Here is a 19,424-nt window from a genome sequence, read left to right on the forward strand (position 1 = left end):
TTGATCCATATATAAGGCGCACTGGATTATAAGGCACATGGTCAGCTTTTGAAAAAAATGAAGGCTTTTAGGTGCGCCTTATAGTGCGGAAAATACGGTATTCATATTATTATAAACAGTAATTTTGAGCATATTGTATTTCTATTTCAAAAGTGTGTCACTTCACATGAATTCCGTATCCAGGAAGTAGCTCACAGTTTCAAGAAGGTTGGTGAGTGATGACCCCCAGAATATACACGACAATCATGTAAACATTTAATCTGTTAACCTTACACATTAAGGTCCAATTAAAAAGTGACAATTAGATGTCAATAGCAACATTAAGCAGCAGCAGATCTGAACAGAAACTACAATACGAGCTGTTCTTCCACTGGACCAAAACCATATTGCTCTTTCTTTTAATTTGAAAAATATGCACCAACATCCATTAAGCTGCAAAGCCACCCAGAACTCCTGTGCGTGTGTGCCCGTGTGTGTAAGTGTGTTCCTGCCGATTTAAATGTCGCCCGAGGCTTATTGAGTGCAAGCGTAGAATAACAGCTGTACACTAACATGCGCGTACGCCGGCGTGGAAGGCCTTGTGGCATTGCTGCTCGAAGGAGCTCGGAACGTTTCCCAGTGTGCACGGCGTCTGTTAGGTATGCACCATTGGCCGTAAGAGTGGAAGCCAAATTCCCGCTCTCTCTAATGGCTGCCATGTCCTCACATGCAGTACCATCAGAATGGCCCCTCATCTACACGCATGTATACTCCTGATGGCTTTGGCAACTTTATGTATGCGAGAAAAGAAACGCAAGAAACAAAATCCTGTATACAGAGTAGATATGTCCACAATAAAAGACTTAAATGCATAAGAGTAAGCCACTGATTTTGAGAGAAATGACACATTCTTTAGTAGATACATCGTAGCTATAACAATTGATCATTCGGCCATCTTTTTTTTTTTTTTTATAGCGCAGCCTCAAGAAATTACAGTAGTAATTGATCAGTAATTGAATCCAAAAATATCTATAGTTTCACTAATATCGTGCAAACAACATGAGAAAGTTCATTACAAACACAGATTTCACTTTGTAAATATTACTGTATAAATATTCCACAGGATTAATAATTAGGTGAGTCATATTTATTCCAGAGAATGTAGAATTGATTCTACATGTTGTCCCCTTTCATCCATGATTCTTCAACATACTGTACGTGTCATAATCAGCAATTCAGCATCTGTTTTCTTGCAATGAATGAATCGAGTAATTAAAAAAAAAAAAAAAAACACTTTTACAGCATTCTTGTGAGAAAATAATTCTGTTTTTGGTTCTTACTCTATATTATATGAAGTAAGGGTACAAAACCGACCAAAACAGTCGATGATCATAATATACTCATAAAAGCAATGTTATCAGAAGGAAAATAATGTTGCCGTAAGAGTGCCTGCTTTCTGTTGTTTGGTCCAAGTCTTTACCCTCTTCTCTCAAATGGAGCAATCAGCAGTCAGCGCTTCATCTTGCTGTCATTAAAAGTTCAATAATTCTTTCATAAGATGTTCTTCCAGTCAATATTACAGTCTCACAGTTTATTACTCTCTTTGGGAGAAGAAATGTCTGCGGCCTTTCACTGCCATTTTACATTGTGTCAGTCTTACAGGCAAGCATCTTCAAATCTCCCACTGGAGTAATGAAGTATAGAGTACACCTATTTGTCTTACAGTGAAACCAACCGCAGATGATGTTGCTAAACAATACCAAACTTGGATTATGCCTTTGTCAGTAAATTTAAGAATAAGGGTTTTGCGTTCCTATTGATGTGGACCCGTTAAAGAGATCATGAAACAAATAAAAAGATATATACTAAAGTTGTTCCGATACCGACACTGGTATGGGCAGAGGCGCTGATACTGCATTAAAAGTGATATCGGTATCGGTGAGTGCTCACAAGTAACATGCCGATACCATGCATTCCAACTCTAATATAGGATTTTGGATCTTTGCATCTTATGTCTTGCTCGTGCACGACATTCACTGATATGTGACATGTTCAAAGCATGCCGATCTAAGATATCCTATTGGTCCTTGAATGCTCTGAACTAGGGGTGTGAATTTCCTAGTACCTGACGATTCGGTTCGTATCAGGATTCACAGGTCACGATTCGATTCGATGCCGATTAATCCCGATACGAATTTAAGTCGCTTGTTGCGATTTTTTTCATTCAAATTTAGAAAATACTAATCAGTAAACTTGTAGAGTGTAAGACTTGTATGAAAATGTATTATTTATTTATCTGAAACGTCAGTCTTATACAGGTTGTAATCTGTTTCATGTTTGAACAGCATTAAAATAAAATATTAAGGCTTAATGTTCCGTTCATATAACATTCTTCCATGCTTAAGGTGTGAACCCTAACGCGAAGTAAGACGTTTTGTTAAATATTTTTCCATTAAAAATAGAAGTTTAAAAATCGATTCAGCCGCTTATTGAATCGATTCGAGAATTGCGCGATGTAGTATCGCGATATATTGCCGAATCGATTTTTTTTAACACCCCTACTCTGAACCAATGGCAGGACAGCTTTTTCATGTTGACGGAAAAAAAAACATAGGTATCGGTATGGTATCGGTATCGGCTGATACTGCAAAGCTGGGTATCGGTATCGGGGGCCAAAAAACGGTATTGGAACAACACTAATATATACATATACATATAGGATAGGAGGCAAATGCCAGGAAAGGCCTATTCGAACATCTGAAATATATTTGATCGTAATTAGAGCCACTTTAAATTGTGGCAGGTGCATGCTGACACCAATTTAAAGAGTTTGAACGTGACTGGTCAATTCTGAACACAGCCACATTGCAGTTGTGAGAGGGTGTGCACACTTTTGCAACCATAATATCACAGTTTATTTTTACTTCCCCCTCTCGTTTTTTTCTTTTTCCAATTGAGTTGCACAGGTTGCACATGACATTTATGTTGGAAAAGGTTTAGATTGTTTTATATCACAAATTTGAACGGGGCGTGTCCACTTTTTACATCCACTGGACCTGCAGCTCTCCAGATTAGACCTCAAATCAAGAAAAGCAATGCAGGATGCGGATGTTGAAATAAACTTCAGAGGTTTTTGTTACAAAACAGAGCCCACATGCTCTGATGACGTGCACTCCCATTGCTGCTGCCTGCGCCGCAAGTTCAAAATGTTTTTCTTTTTGTCGATGTGAGAGGCGAGCAAGTGCAGGTGAAGGTCGGCGGCAGGAGGGGCAGTCGCGTCACTCATCCGGAAGCTCCGCTGAGGAGTGATGTGAGAAAGAGGCGCAGTGCAGAAGTAGAGTCCAAATAAGTGCGTTTGTGTTGATGTGGTTGATGACGTAGCAATTGACTTGGCACGCATATCGTGACCTCCCCGTGAGAGTGACGCCAGCGCATGATTATTGTGCTGGGTCAGCGCAACTAGCGTATACTGAGGCCTCTGCACCTGTGCAGTCTTGTCCCGAGATCCCCTTCCATGTATTCTTTAGTGCCATAGCTGCATACTATTCATTATTAAAACAAAGTGAAGGCAGGGAAAGTGGAGAGCTTTTGAAAGGTGGTCAAATCATTTGGCGATGCTGAACACTCACAATCAAGGTCAGAGACAGAGCAAAGTTTTACATTTTCTCTTGAGACTTTCAGATAGTCCTATTATGTTCTGAATGCATGTAATTACCGTATTTTCATGACTATAAGGCGCACCTAAAAAGCCTTCAATTTTTTTTCAAAAGCTGACCATGCACCTTATAATCCAGTGCGCCTTATATATGGATCAATATTGAGCAACAGTATCGCTGTCAAGACGCTATCGGTGACCCTGCACGATCGGTGACGCCCATGCGCAGAAGATCGCGCCATCTTGGATCACTAGCTAATACTAATACTACTTTGCCTCAGAGAAAATAATAAAACAGCTGTTTGTTCATTTTGGGAATGAATGGAGTTGTCAGAAAGCTGGTTTAATAAATATTAATAAAGTTTGACTGACCTATCTGACTGTTTTGTTGACATTCCCTTTAGCGCAGCACCATCTAATGGATGCATAATGTAACCCCAGCCTCTACTGTAGCACCTTATATATGGAGAAAGTTTTAAAATATGTCATTCATTGAAGGTGCGCCTTATAATGCGGTGCACCGTATAATCGTGAAAATACTGTATTTTAAGATTTTTAACATTTGGTGTATCCTTGGAGAGGGACCCAGCGGAACAAGAGCTTGGTGGCAGAAAGACGGTCTAAATTTACACCTGCTCGGACCACATCTAAAAACTGGCGCAGCTGGTCTAACACAATTTTGATGAATTTGATCAGGCCACAGGCAGACCAATTCTGAACCACGCGGACATGTATGGTGAATGTCCGACATATTTCATTCATAAAAATGTGAAGAGTGGGCATCTCATGCTATACTTGTCTGCCAAACGACCAATGTCTGCCTCCATGCAAAAGATATGTCACACACTCACACTGCGCTGCCTTTTACGTAAAGCCCTGATACTTTAACTGAATGGACCAGTTGAGACATCTTAGCCGCTTGAGATTCCCTCTTCTGCTTTAGTTAGTTAGTTAGTTTAATTAGTTAGTGCATACAGTAGCTGCATTATTCTCCTCTGCTGAATGCAACTTTTCTGAAACACCTTTCAATGACCCTTTAAAAGTCATCGTACTCTTTGCTTAAGCTTGGCAAAGATGTCATTTGTCTGAACATCCCAATTCCTGAATATGTTTACGAGAATGTCTAGGGTCAATCTTTACCTGCAGGACACTCCCTAAAAAAACTTGAGTATGATGGATCTGGGAAACAGAAAGTCATTGACAGTCCTTCACACAAAGCTGCACAAATTTAGGACTTCCAGTCGCTCCCATTTACAACACTGGCTAATGTTTACTGTGGTTCTGGAGCAGTAGGAGTGAGCTATCTGTCATAATCACGGAAACTTCATGTGATAGATCAAAAGTGCTTGTGTGTGTGTGCATTAGTGTTAATTTTATCTGCCATTTTTAAATTTAGTCTCAGTTTTAGTCCAATTTCAGTCACACTTGTTAGTTTCTATCAGTCATCCCATTTTTATTTAGTCCATTTATAAAACTAGCATTTTAGTCTTTATTTTATTCCAAGAAAATGTCATTTTATTAATCTAGTTTTAGTCAACAAAAACTGTCAATGTTTTAGTCTCGTTTTAGGCAGGACAATCATTTTGACCCCTGTAAATATTTTTTTGTCAGCAGATTATATTGAACCTTTTCGGAAATATTTCACATAAAATGTTCTAATCTTTTTGATAAAAAACAACTTCACACACAATTACAGTGGCTACTATTGCTCCATGCAATGAGCTAATAAGTTAGCCAGCATTAGTTAGCGGTTGCATTAACATTATTGTTGGAACGTTACAGCCATTGGATTAATGTTAAATTGTAACTATAATTTACTTCTTTTTTTTTCTTTTTTTTTAACCTTTCACCAGCAGTTCACTTTCCATCTTTCCCACGTTTTTGTGCTGTGTTACAGGACAGTGTCACAGACGTGACCGATTAGCAGGTCCTGTTTTTGTTCATGAACTAAAACGTCCATAGATTTTTATTAAGTGAATGACATTTTCGTCTCATCTCTCATTAGTCGATGAAAATGCATACTGATTTAGTCCCAGTTATTGTTTATTAGTGAGGGTTTTAGTCTAGTCTAGTTTTAGTCCTGTGAAAAATGTGTGATGACGAATTTATTTTTGTGACGTTTTTGTTGACGAAATTAACACTAGCATGCATGAGCATGTGCACGATTGTATGAAGATGCCTGGTGACCTGCGCTGCTACACGGTGACATGCTTTTTATCTGCTGGCCAACTGAGGCAGAGCCACACCTGAGTTGCCGATTCCTGAGCGACAGAGCATATTCAATACTCGTGTTCACATCGGATTAGACTGCATGTTTTGTAAAAATTCTCAAATGTGAATGAGAAGAGAGGGGAAAAAAAAAAAAAAAAAACACCTCCTCGCAAACACAAATTAGCCGCAACATTCAAACACTTCACATCAGCCCTGTGAGAGAGGCTGGTAATAAATGAAAAGAGGCACACAGCAGAACAAGGCATCAAAAGACATTTGATTTTTCTAAGCCCACAAACACTGCGTCAGCGCATGTGATCTAAATACTTTAATCTGGTGGCCAAAAGGCCTTGCTCCCTTGCACTTGAGCTCTCTTGCAGCAGAGTGTTTGATTCATGATGGCTTTTCTCACCAACAAAGCACTAATTACATTATGAGTAGGTGGCTGCGTTGCAAAGCTGGCTTGCTCCAACATGAAAGCATCATGGCACAGGCTGCACTCCTTCCTGCTGACTTTCTAATTAACTCTACACATGACAGTGCTCCTTGTTCTTTGTGTCTCATTTATACACAGACCCACACAAATAAGCACCATTCAAGCATCATTTTTTTGGCGGATGTGACCGTGGAGGCCAGCCATCAGTACACACACCCTCACCTCACCTCATCATCAGTCACGCTGAACGGAACCTGACGGATAGTCAATTTCCCCAAAACTAAATCTAATCTGCGGCTGTCGCCCCTGTACTGACACATCGAGTAACAGCGGAACGCCTCAAACGTCACCCGTCCTCGGCAGCAGATTGGCACCATCACACATCCCACGCGCACACTAAGTCATCTCACGCCAAAGAAGGCAAAGAGCAAAAGGTAACAATAAAAAAACATGTAATCAAATACTTCATATCCATGGAGGCGTAAAAATGCACTACATAACACAGAGGTCTTTCATACATTTTGCTGCTCACCGCATAATATCAGGCTGTTTTCACACAAACAGAGCAATTAGTCAGTATTTTTCACATGTGAACATCTGAAGCGTTGGATCATTAAAAGAATATATAAACAACCTTAAAAACACCTCTCACTGGAAGGCTGTGCATTTCCATACTCGGCAAAATGATCATTATCTTCGTAACTTCGACAGAACTTTTACCACAGCTCATTATTTATTGGGACATGTTGTGGCCAAAGCACTCGGCATCATCTCCCACTGAGAGATGCGGGGCTCAATTTTCGCAGACAGCGCACCGGCGCTTGGTCTTAAAAACGTGCGCATCTTGAGTTTCATGCGTGTGAAAGCATCTAGCGTACTTGGGAATTTGCCACAATAACACGCTCAATTTGAGGTTGGACCCCAGTTTATAAGCTTTGAGCTTCAGAGGGAGTCCATTTTTCACAGTGAAATGTTTGCTTATCAATAGTTTTTGTCTGTATTTGATTGCACTGTGGAAATAAACAAACAAACAAGAGGTGAAAGGGGATGTTCTAAAGCAGTAGTTCTCAAATGGGGGTACGTGAAGGTTCTCCAGGGGGTACGTGAGATTTTAAAATAGATTTAAAAAGTACAGTGTATGTAAATATTACAGAAAAATATAAGTTCATAAAATGAATTTTATATTCAGTAAGCGATTCTATTTCAGTGTCCTAAAAAAACGGCATCTCTCCCATACCAGAATGGTTCAACCAAACTTGTCATACGCTGCCTATAATCACCAGTCAATTACTTGAAAACTTTTTTAAAATTCAGCTATGTATTTTTTGAGAACAGAACTTTACTATGATACCAAAGGTGAACACTTTATGTTGATTTATCTGCAGAAATCTTGATTTATAATTAGATTATTTTATTTATTTCTTTTTTTTAAAGTTATATCTTTGTATGTCCAAATAGTTCAAGAGAGACTATAAATAAATACAGAGTTCCAAAGTTTAAATATATATATATATAAAAAAAAAAAAAAAAAGACAATGATGACATTTCAACCAGAAATGCTTTGCACCATTTATTCCGGGGTTATTTGGCTGCCAAAAAAAAAAATATTTCACAGGGGGTACGTCCCTCAAAAAAGGTTGAGAACCACTGCTCTAAAGTAACAAACGACTTGTGTTTAATGCTAGTTGAATTCCTCAATATTACTGACATACATAAGCCTTGAAAGCTTTTAACATTCTTATGTGACTGTACACGGCACAGTGGGGATGAGTGGTTAGCACGACTGGCTCTGGCCTTCCTGGATGGAGTTTGCATGTTCTCCCCGTGCCCGCGGGTCTTCTCCGGGTACTCCGGTCTCCTCCCACATTCCAAAGACATGCATGGCAGGTTAATTGGGCGCTCCGAATTGTCCCTAGGTGTGCTTGTGCGTGTGGATGGTTGTTTGTTGTAATTGGTTGGCAAGTGGCAACCAGTTCAGGGTGTCCCCCGCCTACTGCCCAAAGCCAGCTGAGATAGGCTCCAACACCCCCCACGACCCTTGTGAGGAGTAAGCAGTTAAGAAGATGGATGGATGGATGGATGGATGGATGGATGGATGGATGGATGGATGGATTCCTCAATGTTACTGACATACATAAGCCTTGAAAGCTTTTAATTTCTTACGTGACTGTACAACTTTGCTTCTGGAAAGGAGCGACTTTCTTTGGCAATTTTGTCAGCAGATATGTCATTCGATCACAACATGAAGCCGAACGGCAAAAAAAAAAAAAGAAGGCTAATAGAAACTGTGCATTTGCGGCAAACTGTAGGCTACACACACACACACACGCACACATTCTCTTTCTTTAGCATTCAGGAAAATGGATTCCTGCAAAGCAGCTTGTCACACATCATTACACCTTCGCATTGCCCCCTTGTCTTTTACTCCCGAATGCTCCCTTGAGTGTGTGAGAAAAGCGCTGTGATGATCACGGGTTGAGCATGCTTTATGTCGATATGCAGACTCTCACGTACGTATTAAGGCCATTAAAATCAACAGGAACAATCGTTGAGGACACTGTGAAGGAAAAGCGTGAACTGACCAAAGGAATGGTCAGACTAAATCTTTCAGGAAGCTCAAATTTTTCAATGAAAGATGTTTAAATTTTCTTGACCATTTTTAATTACAGTGGTACCTCTACTTACGAACGTCCCTTCATAGGAAATTTTCAAGTTACGAAACTCCTCAACAGGAAAATATTGCCTGTTGTTTTGAAAGAAGTTTCAGGATACGAAAGGTAAAAATAAAGTATGGGCTGCTGCTAGCAGCTCCCAGAGTTTCCTGAACGCAACATACTTATAGCTGCTCTGCCATTGGCTATTACCTTAGCATACCACATGTATCTATGTGGGTAAAATAGATAATAGATGCATCTATGTAGCGTCCTCGTCATTCAGAGGTGAGGTGTTCAGATAGTTCTACGTAAATGAATTCACTAACGGCCGACACATTTGTGCAAAAATTCATATAATTGGTGATTGATAAAGTCTACGTTGCAGAGTAAGTTTTTAATTGCGACGAGACGGGCCTTTTTAGGAAAAAGGTGCCTCGCCGTACCTGAGGTTTCCATCAAGTTTCGGAAAGAATCACCCAGAAAAAGTGTTCACCAGTTGGGCGATCGTTCACTATGATGATGTTTGTCTTGGACATTTTCGAAGGATTGTTTAAAAAAAAAAAAAAAAAAACATCCTTGGATCAGTTCTTTACAAAACACCAGGCAAAAAAAACACTTCCGAGAGAGAACATGGACCAAAGAGGGCAAAAAAAACAATGAGCACAGCAGTTAAAAAGGTAAATGGCCATCATTTTTATTCTTTACTCTATTTTTTGTTTTTTACATTATGCACAACTCTCATTTATTGTGCAATAATCTAATTGTAGCATGTATTTGTTACATGTTTTGATGCATTTATATGCTTTATAAAACATTTATGTCTGAATTTTGGGAGGCTTGGAACAGATTAGGCCATTTACATAGAAAATGCGTCTCTACTTACAAAATTTTCTACTTAAGAACTTTCTTCCAGAACCAATTAATTTTGTAAGTAGAGGTACCACTGTATTAAAAATGGCTTGTGCTCTTTGAAGATGCAATGTTAATGTTTGAACAAAAACAAAAAAAAGTGACTACTTTGGAAGCACAAAAAGTCCGCTTGACACCAGCAATACATATTAAAAATTCTCTATAGGCCAAAACCACAGCCACCCTAGACAGTACAAGGGCGTGTACCAATAGTTTTGTCCACATCTAATGTGCTAAGCCAACAAAATCCCTCGGCCATTAAAGAGCTTTGGAGTTTCTAGTGTGGTAATTTGAAATGTACCTTTCATCACTAGGGGGCTTGAAATTATTGCACAGTGGAAAAATGTCCCATATTGTGATTCGACGAAGCTGTAATGTCAGTGAGCTGAAAACAAGTACAGCCACCATATAACACACACACACACACGCACACGAGACTAGAGACAACTTGTTCAATGATACATGAAATTAAGGAATTCAGCAGAATAGCAGTGAAGAGGAGAAAATACACAGAGTTCATTGTGACAATCAGGGGGTGATGTTTAATGTTTCAGAAGTCTGTAAGCTGCCGTTTGACTGTGACGCACTGTATGCAGTGTAAAAAAAAAAAAGAAAGCGTTATTGATCAGGGTTTTCGTGTACAGAAACACACACACACATATATTCCCTTATTGATATAACCTTGAAATGAGAGCTGTGAGATAGATTCAGCAACTGGAGAGGGAGGACAAATAAGGACAGAGGGTGAAAGGCGAGATGGAGGTTTCAGGATCCAGTGCTGTTTTAGCTGCATCAAAATATGTACTACAAATTGCAACTGGCTTGCACAGGACTCTTATGTGATATGAAAGTTGACTGAATGCATTTTCTAATCTCTGTCAGGTCTCTTTTGGAAAAGAGAATGTAACTTGCCATATTATGATGTTCAGTCAAGTTGATAAACATTGCTACTCCTGTTTCACCGTTCTTTTCTTTGATCCTTCTTCTGGTCTCCTGACAACTTCACAACTCTGGCGGGACTCTGAAGTATTCAGTTATGGTGAAGGGTATGGGATTTTTAACAGGTTTCAGGTGAATTAATGAGCGCAAACTCACATGCACGCACGCATAGGTGTGCGCACACCCCCACACACACGCACACGCATGCACTCACACACACGCACACAAGAGAGAGCGCAATGATGATAACATGTTGAATCGGTAAAACTACCGAATGAACACTACCGAGCTTTCGGGGGGCGGGGTTGGGGAGTTGACGAGTTTGCGGGGCCCTGACACATCAATTATGGGGAACACACTCATGACAAGGAAAGTTCGGAAAGTGTAGTCTATGTATAGATGTTTAATGCTTCAATACCAATTGCCTTTTTTGCTATTGTTTCAAGATGATGATGACGACGATCATCATGATGTCTAGTGCTGTCTTCTCTATTAAACAGATAACCGACATCAAGTTTAGGTAATATTTGACCAGCTATTGGTGGGCTCAACTGTCAAGCTAAGCTAGCTAGCTTAATTCATACAGTGAGCTTACCTTCAACTGACGCTATGTCTCCTCTTTGAATTTCAAACCTTGCATGTTACCATGCCAGCAAGATGAATTCCCGCTGTATTTGTAAGTTCACAAACTCTGGAGAATACATCTTGTACCGCTGATACGTTTGCAGCCGACCTTTTTTAAGTCGGACCAATCAGGAGTTGTTTAGGGCGGGGCCGAAAGCAATAAGTGCCGATGGCGAGGGGGTGGGGGGACAAACAAACCTAACAGAAAAATGACTCACTGTTTCCTTGTTGAATTCGAACAGCAAGAGGCGCTTCGTGTATTTTTATCTGGTAATGATGTTCATGCTTTCCCCTCAAAGACGAGACGGAAAACAAGATTTTCATCTGTTGCCTTGATTGGTCAAAACAAACGTGCCAAGATGCTGCATCGTCCAATCAGCTCGAAGTATTGTACAGCAAGTCCCTCCTTTCCCGAACGGATCTGCCGAGTGAAGTCCCAGATTGGTAATGTGCGCGTGAATCACAATTATGAATCTGGCTTGTGAGGTTAGTTCAGTATTGGACAAGTAGGGTCCTCGAGAGCCTCAATCCAGCCTGTTTTCCATGTTCCTCTTCTCTAACACACACAATTCATGATCAGGATTGTTATCAGGCTTCTGCAAACTTGCTGATGAGCTGATCATTAGATTCAGCTGCGCTGAAGGAGGGAGACATGAAAAACAGGCTGAGGTTGAGGCTGTTGACGACCGAACTTGGCCAACACAGGGTTAGTTACTATCAACTTTTTCTCAGTTTCATCAAAATGATCATCTTTGAATCCAAAAGCATTCATCTTGGTGATTGGTCACAAAAAATATTAACTTTTCTTTCAAAAACATAAAAAAATTTATTTTCAAATGTAAACAAAATGACTTGTCAAGTCAAGCAAAATTAGTGACTTAAGTCGACTCAAGTCCAAGTCATGTGACTCGAGATTCCTACCTCTTGTACACAACGTATATTCTTGTGATACATGAAGCAAAGCAGCCCCAGATCATAACCAAACCTTCTCCATGTTTCAAAGAAGTGTTCTTTTATTTGTTGTTTTAAAATATAGCACTGTACTTTCTTTTTTAGCCTGTAAACAAAAAGCAGATGTGACCTGCCAAAATAAACTCCAGTTTTGTCTCATCTGTCATTAGAACATTTTGCCAAATTCCCATCTCATCACTTTCAAGTTATTTGGGTCACTGTTGTGGCTGTTCCTTTAACAGAAGGGGACCAACAATTTTGTCCACACGTCTATAAGTCTTCAGGGGATCTGTTGTTGCTCTTCATCATTTGACGCATTACGTGGTGTCAAAGCAATTCAACACAATGCGCATATCAGACAAGGCTCGCCATTCAGCGGAAAAGGTGAGCATCACTCAATGCCTACGCAATAAGGTGAAACAAGATAAAATTTCCAAGCAACAAGGTCTTCAGTCTCTTCTTCGCTCAGTTAACCCTGTGGCCCTCATTTGCATTTTCTAAGGAGGTCGTCACTCCGTGAGGAGGGTTATCACCTCTTTGGAGGCGGCAAAAGCTGAATAGGGGGAAGAGTTTTTATCCCGTCAAAAAGATAACACCCTGACTCAGGCTTATCAGCGGATGATGAAATCTACGCCTGAGGCATATACAGTGCACACGTGTGATTGTGCATGTGAATATGTAGTGTGTGGTCGTGTTCACACACATGCATCACAGCAACAAGCCCCAGTGGAGTTGAACTAACACTGACACATACTTCTATCCACCTGTATGCTTTCAACAGTTTTAATTCTTCTTTTCAATGACTACACATGGTAAGAGCTTTGTTCTATAGAGTTGATGTATTGGTTTTAAGTTGCAGGGTGCAAATGATAACATGCATTCTTGTGTCATATATAGGAGTTGAGCGAGCGCAAAAGTCAGCTGGCTGTGAAAGTCAAGCGTCACGGATACATAAAGAACATTTAACGAAACCTAGAAGCAAGCCACCATGCCAAGGTACAACTTTTATTTTTCTTCTGAGGGTGGATAAACCTTAAATCTGACTGCATCAGTGAAAGCACAAGCACTAACCTCCGGAACATCTGAACAACGTACTCCAAAATATGACACATCCTGCAGCAACTAATACACTTTATCAACCTATTCACTCACTTACTGTGTAGTTTAGTGTATTCACAATTCACATAACACCAAAAATTCTCCAAATTACAGCACACTACTGTAAAACTATTGCAATAGGGTTCATGTACATATATAGAAAATTTTAAGAGTGAGCACCTGAACACAGCATAATCATTTAAAATTTGAAATTAATTTTCGGAATATGCTATGAAATCGTTTTCTGGTCCCACATTGAATTCACTTAAGTGACTAAAAGTACATGCCCCAGGCATACTTGAAACAGTGTATTGCAGTTTGAAACAGTACTGAGGGATGCATACTTCTCATTAAGCCCACTCATGTAGCTACAAATGAGGCAACCAAATTAGGTTATTGTGCAGGTAAACCTACAATAATGATGAGTGTGAATTCAATTAAGTGCAGATGAAGTCAACTAACCTTCTGCAGCAGCTGGGAGCCTGAGTACTTTGCAGAGATTGACTTCATCTCCCCACCAAACGCTGAAGCCCAGAGCTTCACTCTGCAGGTTGAAAAATGTGATTATAAACTAACGCAGGCACCATTTTTACAATTGAATCATTTGAATTACTTAGCAAATATGAGTATCAACGATGACAAAAGCGTCACAATGAGAATGGATACAAATCGTCAACTTTCTCACAGTTAAAAAAAAATGTTACTTGGAAGGAATTTACTCACACTGATGGAGGGATGCTTTGGTGGGAGCCTCCAACCTCAGTTATACTCAGAGTTGAGCAAAGTAATAAAAAGCATGCACTCCGCGCCTGCATTTTGGTCGTCTCCGACGCACAGTGCTTGTTGGATTTACGCAGCCACTGTGGGTAAGTATCCCACTCCAGAGAATTAATCATGAAAGAAAAAGAAAAAAGGAAGAAAAAAACAACGAAAAATCAGCCAAGCTGCCTAGCTGATGGATGCATGGTGGACAGCGTGTGTAACGACTCGCAAATGCTGCGTGACGTAATTGTCGAAAGTGCGGCGCCAGTTCTGTCACACGACTCGGATGTGAAAGTCGAGCTTGACTTCTCCGCTTGGAAAAGTCCACCGCTACCTTCGCCTTACTGGCAGATCTCAGCAACGCAGGAGAGGAAGAGGAGCGGAGGTTCAGGTGGTAACGGAAAAAAACGCTCTCTCTCCTTGTCGCTCCCTCTCCCTCGATCTCTGTCTCTCGGCATCTGAGGATTGGCTACAGAGGATGCTGCTGTTGAATTACGCCATACTTCTGACCCAAGCACACACCCCACCCCATAAACACACCCACACGCGCACACACACTAGCTTTATTACAGGGCTTTAATAGATGTCCTTTAGCTTTCACGTCACATCAAGTCACGCACTATATGGCCAGTTCACTGAAGCAGATTACTGGCAAAGTGCTGATGGGGGGGGCACACAAAAGGAAGGGGTTGTGGGAAGTGGGTGTTTGGCTTTGTCCAGCTTCTTGCTAGATGTTTGATGACGTGACATTTCTGTGGCATCCAAGTGCCCCTTTGGAGCGACGTGGCACTGGCAATGTGTGAGCATATGTCAGGTGAAAGATGATGAGAGGCCTTCAGGCGACACGTCCCATGTGACAGCTCACATTTCTCTTGGAGCTGCAAATATTCCACCAATGCTCTGGGAAGGGATCGGCAGCACCCAATAATTTACTGTATATCTGCACTTTGGTGCCCACGGGGAGCACGGCTTATCAGGGTGATGGATTAACATTTTTTGCCCACGTAGTAGGTGGAGCTCAGATTGATGTTACACTCTATTGCACAATATGATAAACTTCACGACATCATAATCTCCTTTTGAATTGTTGTAACCTCAGGACACCTTGAGATATGGATTTAATTCATTTTTTTGACCATGCTCATGGCTCAAAATACTGTTACAAACATTTTTGTTGCACTTATAAAATGTATTTTATTCCGTTAATTATAACATTATATTACTGTAACTGTTTGAGTGTGAAGACAAATAAGGTCATGTTTGGAGGACACCAGTTTCATAAAAGCGGAAGATGTTTGTCTGTTTATACATATGACTGCACTTGGGGGGGGGAAATGGATTGTTCTGTATTCAAATTGTCTCCTTGCATTTCTCTCAAAATGCCTCTTGTCCGTTAAGGGTTCACATTTTCCCCATGACACAATTTGAATTTGAAATCATCCTTCCCTATTGAAATGAATATAAATACCCTTAATCCGTTCCAGACTGATATTAGCTGCTTTTCCACCAACAAGCCCAGGATCTTGGAGTTCTGGGTAAAGGGAGTTCTTGGTTGTAAAAGTTCAGCAGGGAATTTATAATTTGTGTTTCCACAGCGTCTTAGAGTTCTTGGTAATTAATTCAAATGAGTTTGATGAGCCCAGCCGATGTAAAAACACCCCCCAAATTTGACCAACCAATCAGCCTTGGTCATTGCAGCACACCCCCTCAAAGTTCCAGTCTGGCTCAGCAAGACCCGAATCCTGAGATAGTACTTGGCTGCATCCTGGGGAATGTAATTACTCTGGAAATTGTTGGAAAGGGGGGAAAACGCTCAAACTGAATTTTACCAAGATAAACTGAAATGTTCCCCAAAAGTTCTGGCGGTGGAAAAGACCCTAAAGATAAAGTTTTTTTATAAGAAAACTAGCACTCTATAATATACTTTATTAGCTGTTGCCTTAAGATTTTTAACACTGTGACACTGATGGGATTTGCCAGCCCACCTATGCGGTTTTGCACAGTTTTGTGGCATTAAACTAAACTGATTTATATAAAGAAAAGCTTGTTCAAATACAAGTGAAATTCTCTTTGTCGTGTGTTTAGTTTGATAGTAAAATTCTTTAAATAATAATAATAATTGCCCAAACTGTTGCTTATTGTGATGTAAGTTTGCATTGCATTCACTACAACCATACAGCACTCATTCTGTTCTCAAGTCAAAAAAAAAATAAAAAATCATCCAAAAGCTTGCTTGTATCTTGAAAAACTCAATTCAATATCTTACGACAGGTGACATTTGTTGGTAGTTCTTTCATTGGATCCCAATGAAGTGGCCAGTGCATTTATGTAAGAACAGCATGTCTATAACATTCCTCCTTTGTTTGCTCCCACTTTGACTTCTGTTGTGCTCTTCGGTTTTTCCCAGCTGCACATTAGCATCAAGGTCAACTTGGATGAAACAAAAGATCCACAGGGAAACGGCACCCTGATAGAACTTGATATGCTGATACATTGGCGTGCATACACAACTTTTCATTCATTCATTCATTCATTCATTCATTCATTCATTCATTCATTCATTCATTCATTCATGTCAAACCATTTTAGAAAATCAATTTATATAACGAAATAATTTTTAGACGTGTTGTTTTATTTATCAAAGTTATTGGAGAGAGATTACTGGTCATTCTGGTGTCAATAGTTTCCTTGATGTCACTTGCTTATGAAATCCATCAGGGGAACATTTATTGGGCTTTGCTCCCGGATGGATCATGTCCTTGAACGAAGCATTTGAACTCTGATCTTGGCCAAACACCAAGGATGTCCGTGGCTGCGAGTAGTTTATTGACAACGAAGGTTAATTGAATCTTTTGGGGGGGAAAATGATCCTCCATCATGGCTGTCAATATGTACAGTGATGACAGGATGCCAGAGGTGAGAGTCTCAAATCGCTACCTTGAAGTCTCAAGCAAGGCTCAAATTTACCGTGAAGAAAAAAAAAAAAAAATCAGGGAAGTCCAGTGGAGTCATCACCAAATTACAAAGCTATGTTTATGTCATGTCATGGTTCAAGCAAGTTTTAAATCAAGTCATAAAATCTTGCTCAGACAACATATATTTGCGTTAACAACATATTTCCTCACATATTGGAATGCCAAAAAATGCACTCTAAAAATCAAATTAACATTTAAATCTCTAAAGAAAAGTAAACAATCTAAGAGTATAAAATGAACATATATACTTAAATTATTTAGAAGAATGTAACTGCATCTGTTGCTGCTCATCAAAGTTTCTGATACGAGGGTTTTTGGCAACGTACATGTAAAGGGACATACAGTATCCACGTAAGACATCAGGTGAAAGGTAACATATGCCTACGTAGAACTTTTCACCACGTTGGTTTGCAAACAGATGTGATACAGCAGTGGACACGTGCAGGCTGACTAGCTTGATAATAAACATAGTCAAATCCCACAGGATGTCAATTTCACCCAAGAATAAATACAAGTCTTCCTATAACAATGTGGAATACAGTTGGCACCTTCAACGGGCCTCCATGAGTAAATTATGAACTAGTATTATTGATTTAAATGTAATATTTTAAGGCATTTCAATTAGTAATATGGTATCACATTTGACTTCATCATACCTGCACCTACCTGAACTTTAATAGAAGTGTATAGTAGTAGAGGCTGGGACACTTCTTTCAGCATTAGTCAAAATGCTGTCCTCATGCCACATATAATGTAATGTCTTGCTTCCCAAGGGGCTAATCAATTAACACATTTATACTGTATTTTATTACTATGCAAAAATATTAGTCATACAACAGTGTTGTAATTTTGCGGACAGGAAAAAGATTTCAACAGTACGGAGCATTTCTGCTATACTGTATAAATAAACTTGAGTTGTTTGCCAGAACGGATGCACTGATTGCAGTGTCCACCAGATGTCGCTATTTTGTTAGGATTTAAGTGCAAAACTTCAAAACACCGCCAGCTACTGGAATGTAGAAAGAAGACATTTTTGCGGAGGTCATCTTCCATAAAATGTAGTATAATCAAAGCTAACCAGCCCGCTGCATTACTCGAATATTTACATTAAAAAAAAACAAAAAAAAAGACCTACAAGGAGAGCCTCCAAGGGGTGATGTGCCAATTAGGACGAGTGATACTTCCTGTTTACCTGCTTTCCTGTCTATACAGGATATGATATAAGAAATGCTCACCATACAACAGTCACCAGCACACAAAAAAATAAAGCCTTTAATTGTGTGTTGCGAATAGAAACTCATTTCAAAATTTTGCACGATATTTATCCTTATAATGTCACAATCTCAAATTTGGGAGATATTGATGTGAATTGTTTGTTTTGCAACAATGAACCTGAAACAATTAACCATTTATTTAGCCAACGTTCTGTTTCATCTAATTATTTTTTGTGATAACAGTCATTGTGTAATGATTGAGCCCAGAGATAATAATATCTGGTTTTGAAAAAAAAAAAAAAAAAAAATTGTGCTTACCCATGTGGTAGCTAAATCTTATATTGCTTTTGGGTAAATTCCATATACACAAGGTTAAATTTAGTCATTCTTTTCTACGTCTCCTTGTTTTGTTTTGTGTTTGTTTGTTTTTGTTTGTTTGTTTGTTTGTTTGTTTTTCATATCAAGCTTAAATCATATGCGAATATGCTGCCCATTGTTAATAAGAAAACTGAATGCATGTTGTATTTGAGTGAAACTTTTTATGATAAACTTGAAAGTTTGTTTGAATGGTGAGTTGACTGCAAGTTTTTTTGTTTTGTTTTGTTTTTTTCGTGTTGTTTTTGTTTTGATTGTTGCATAAACTTGCATGTAATGCTGATGCTCTGATCTGTGGATTTGATGTGCAACATCACATTGTGTTAATCTTAAAAAAGACAACTTCATAAGGCAACACAACATAAGCAAAACTAAATCCTCCATCTTCAAACTAATTATATGAAAATGAAAAACTAATAGGAGCTCCAATTGGCTAAAAGAAACTACTACTTCACAGGAGAGGTGTGTTGTCATTATGAGAAGCAATAACAAGCAGACACTATATTAACGCTCTGTATTATTTTTGTGTTCAAAAGCACTGCCTATTCTCCACAAATGATTTCCAATTCTATTTCATATTCAACACCTTCCCGTAATAAACCTTTGCTTTCCCCTCATTATTTTTGCTTAACTTTCTTTCCT

At 39.4% G+C, this 19,424-nt stretch overlaps 2 protein-coding genes across 4 annotated transcripts in view; one reads left to right on the plus strand and one right to left on the minus strand.

The window, feature by feature from the left end:
* Positions 1-14,676, minus strand: part of cacna2d3a (calcium channel, voltage-dependent, alpha 2/delta subunit 3a) — a 123,666-nt gene extending 108,990 nt beyond the window's left edge. For all 3 annotated transcript variants that reach the window (XM_077513573.1, XM_077513572.1, XM_077513571.1), the window contains exons 1-2: positions 14,180-14,676; positions 13,919-14,000 (exon numbers count right to left, since the gene is read on the minus strand). In XM_077513573.1, the coding sequence (XP_077369699.1) occupies positions 13,919-14,000; positions 14,180-14,352 (255 nt within the window). In that variant the 5' untranslated portion in view covers positions 14,353-14,676. The remainder of the gene's footprint in view (positions 1-13,918; positions 14,001-14,179) is intronic.
* LOC144014067 (uncharacterized) overlaps positions 1-19,424 on the plus strand; it is a 491,860-nt gene that overhangs the window by 26,116 nt on the left and 446,320 nt on the right. The window lies entirely within an intron of this gene.

Source organism: Festucalex cinctus, chromosome 2 (genome assembly GCF_051991245.1).
Source record: "Festucalex cinctus isolate MCC-2025b chromosome 2, RoL_Fcin_1.0, whole genome shotgun sequence".
NCBI lineage: Eukaryota > Metazoa > Chordata > Actinopteri > Syngnathiformes > Syngnathidae > Festucalex > Festucalex cinctus.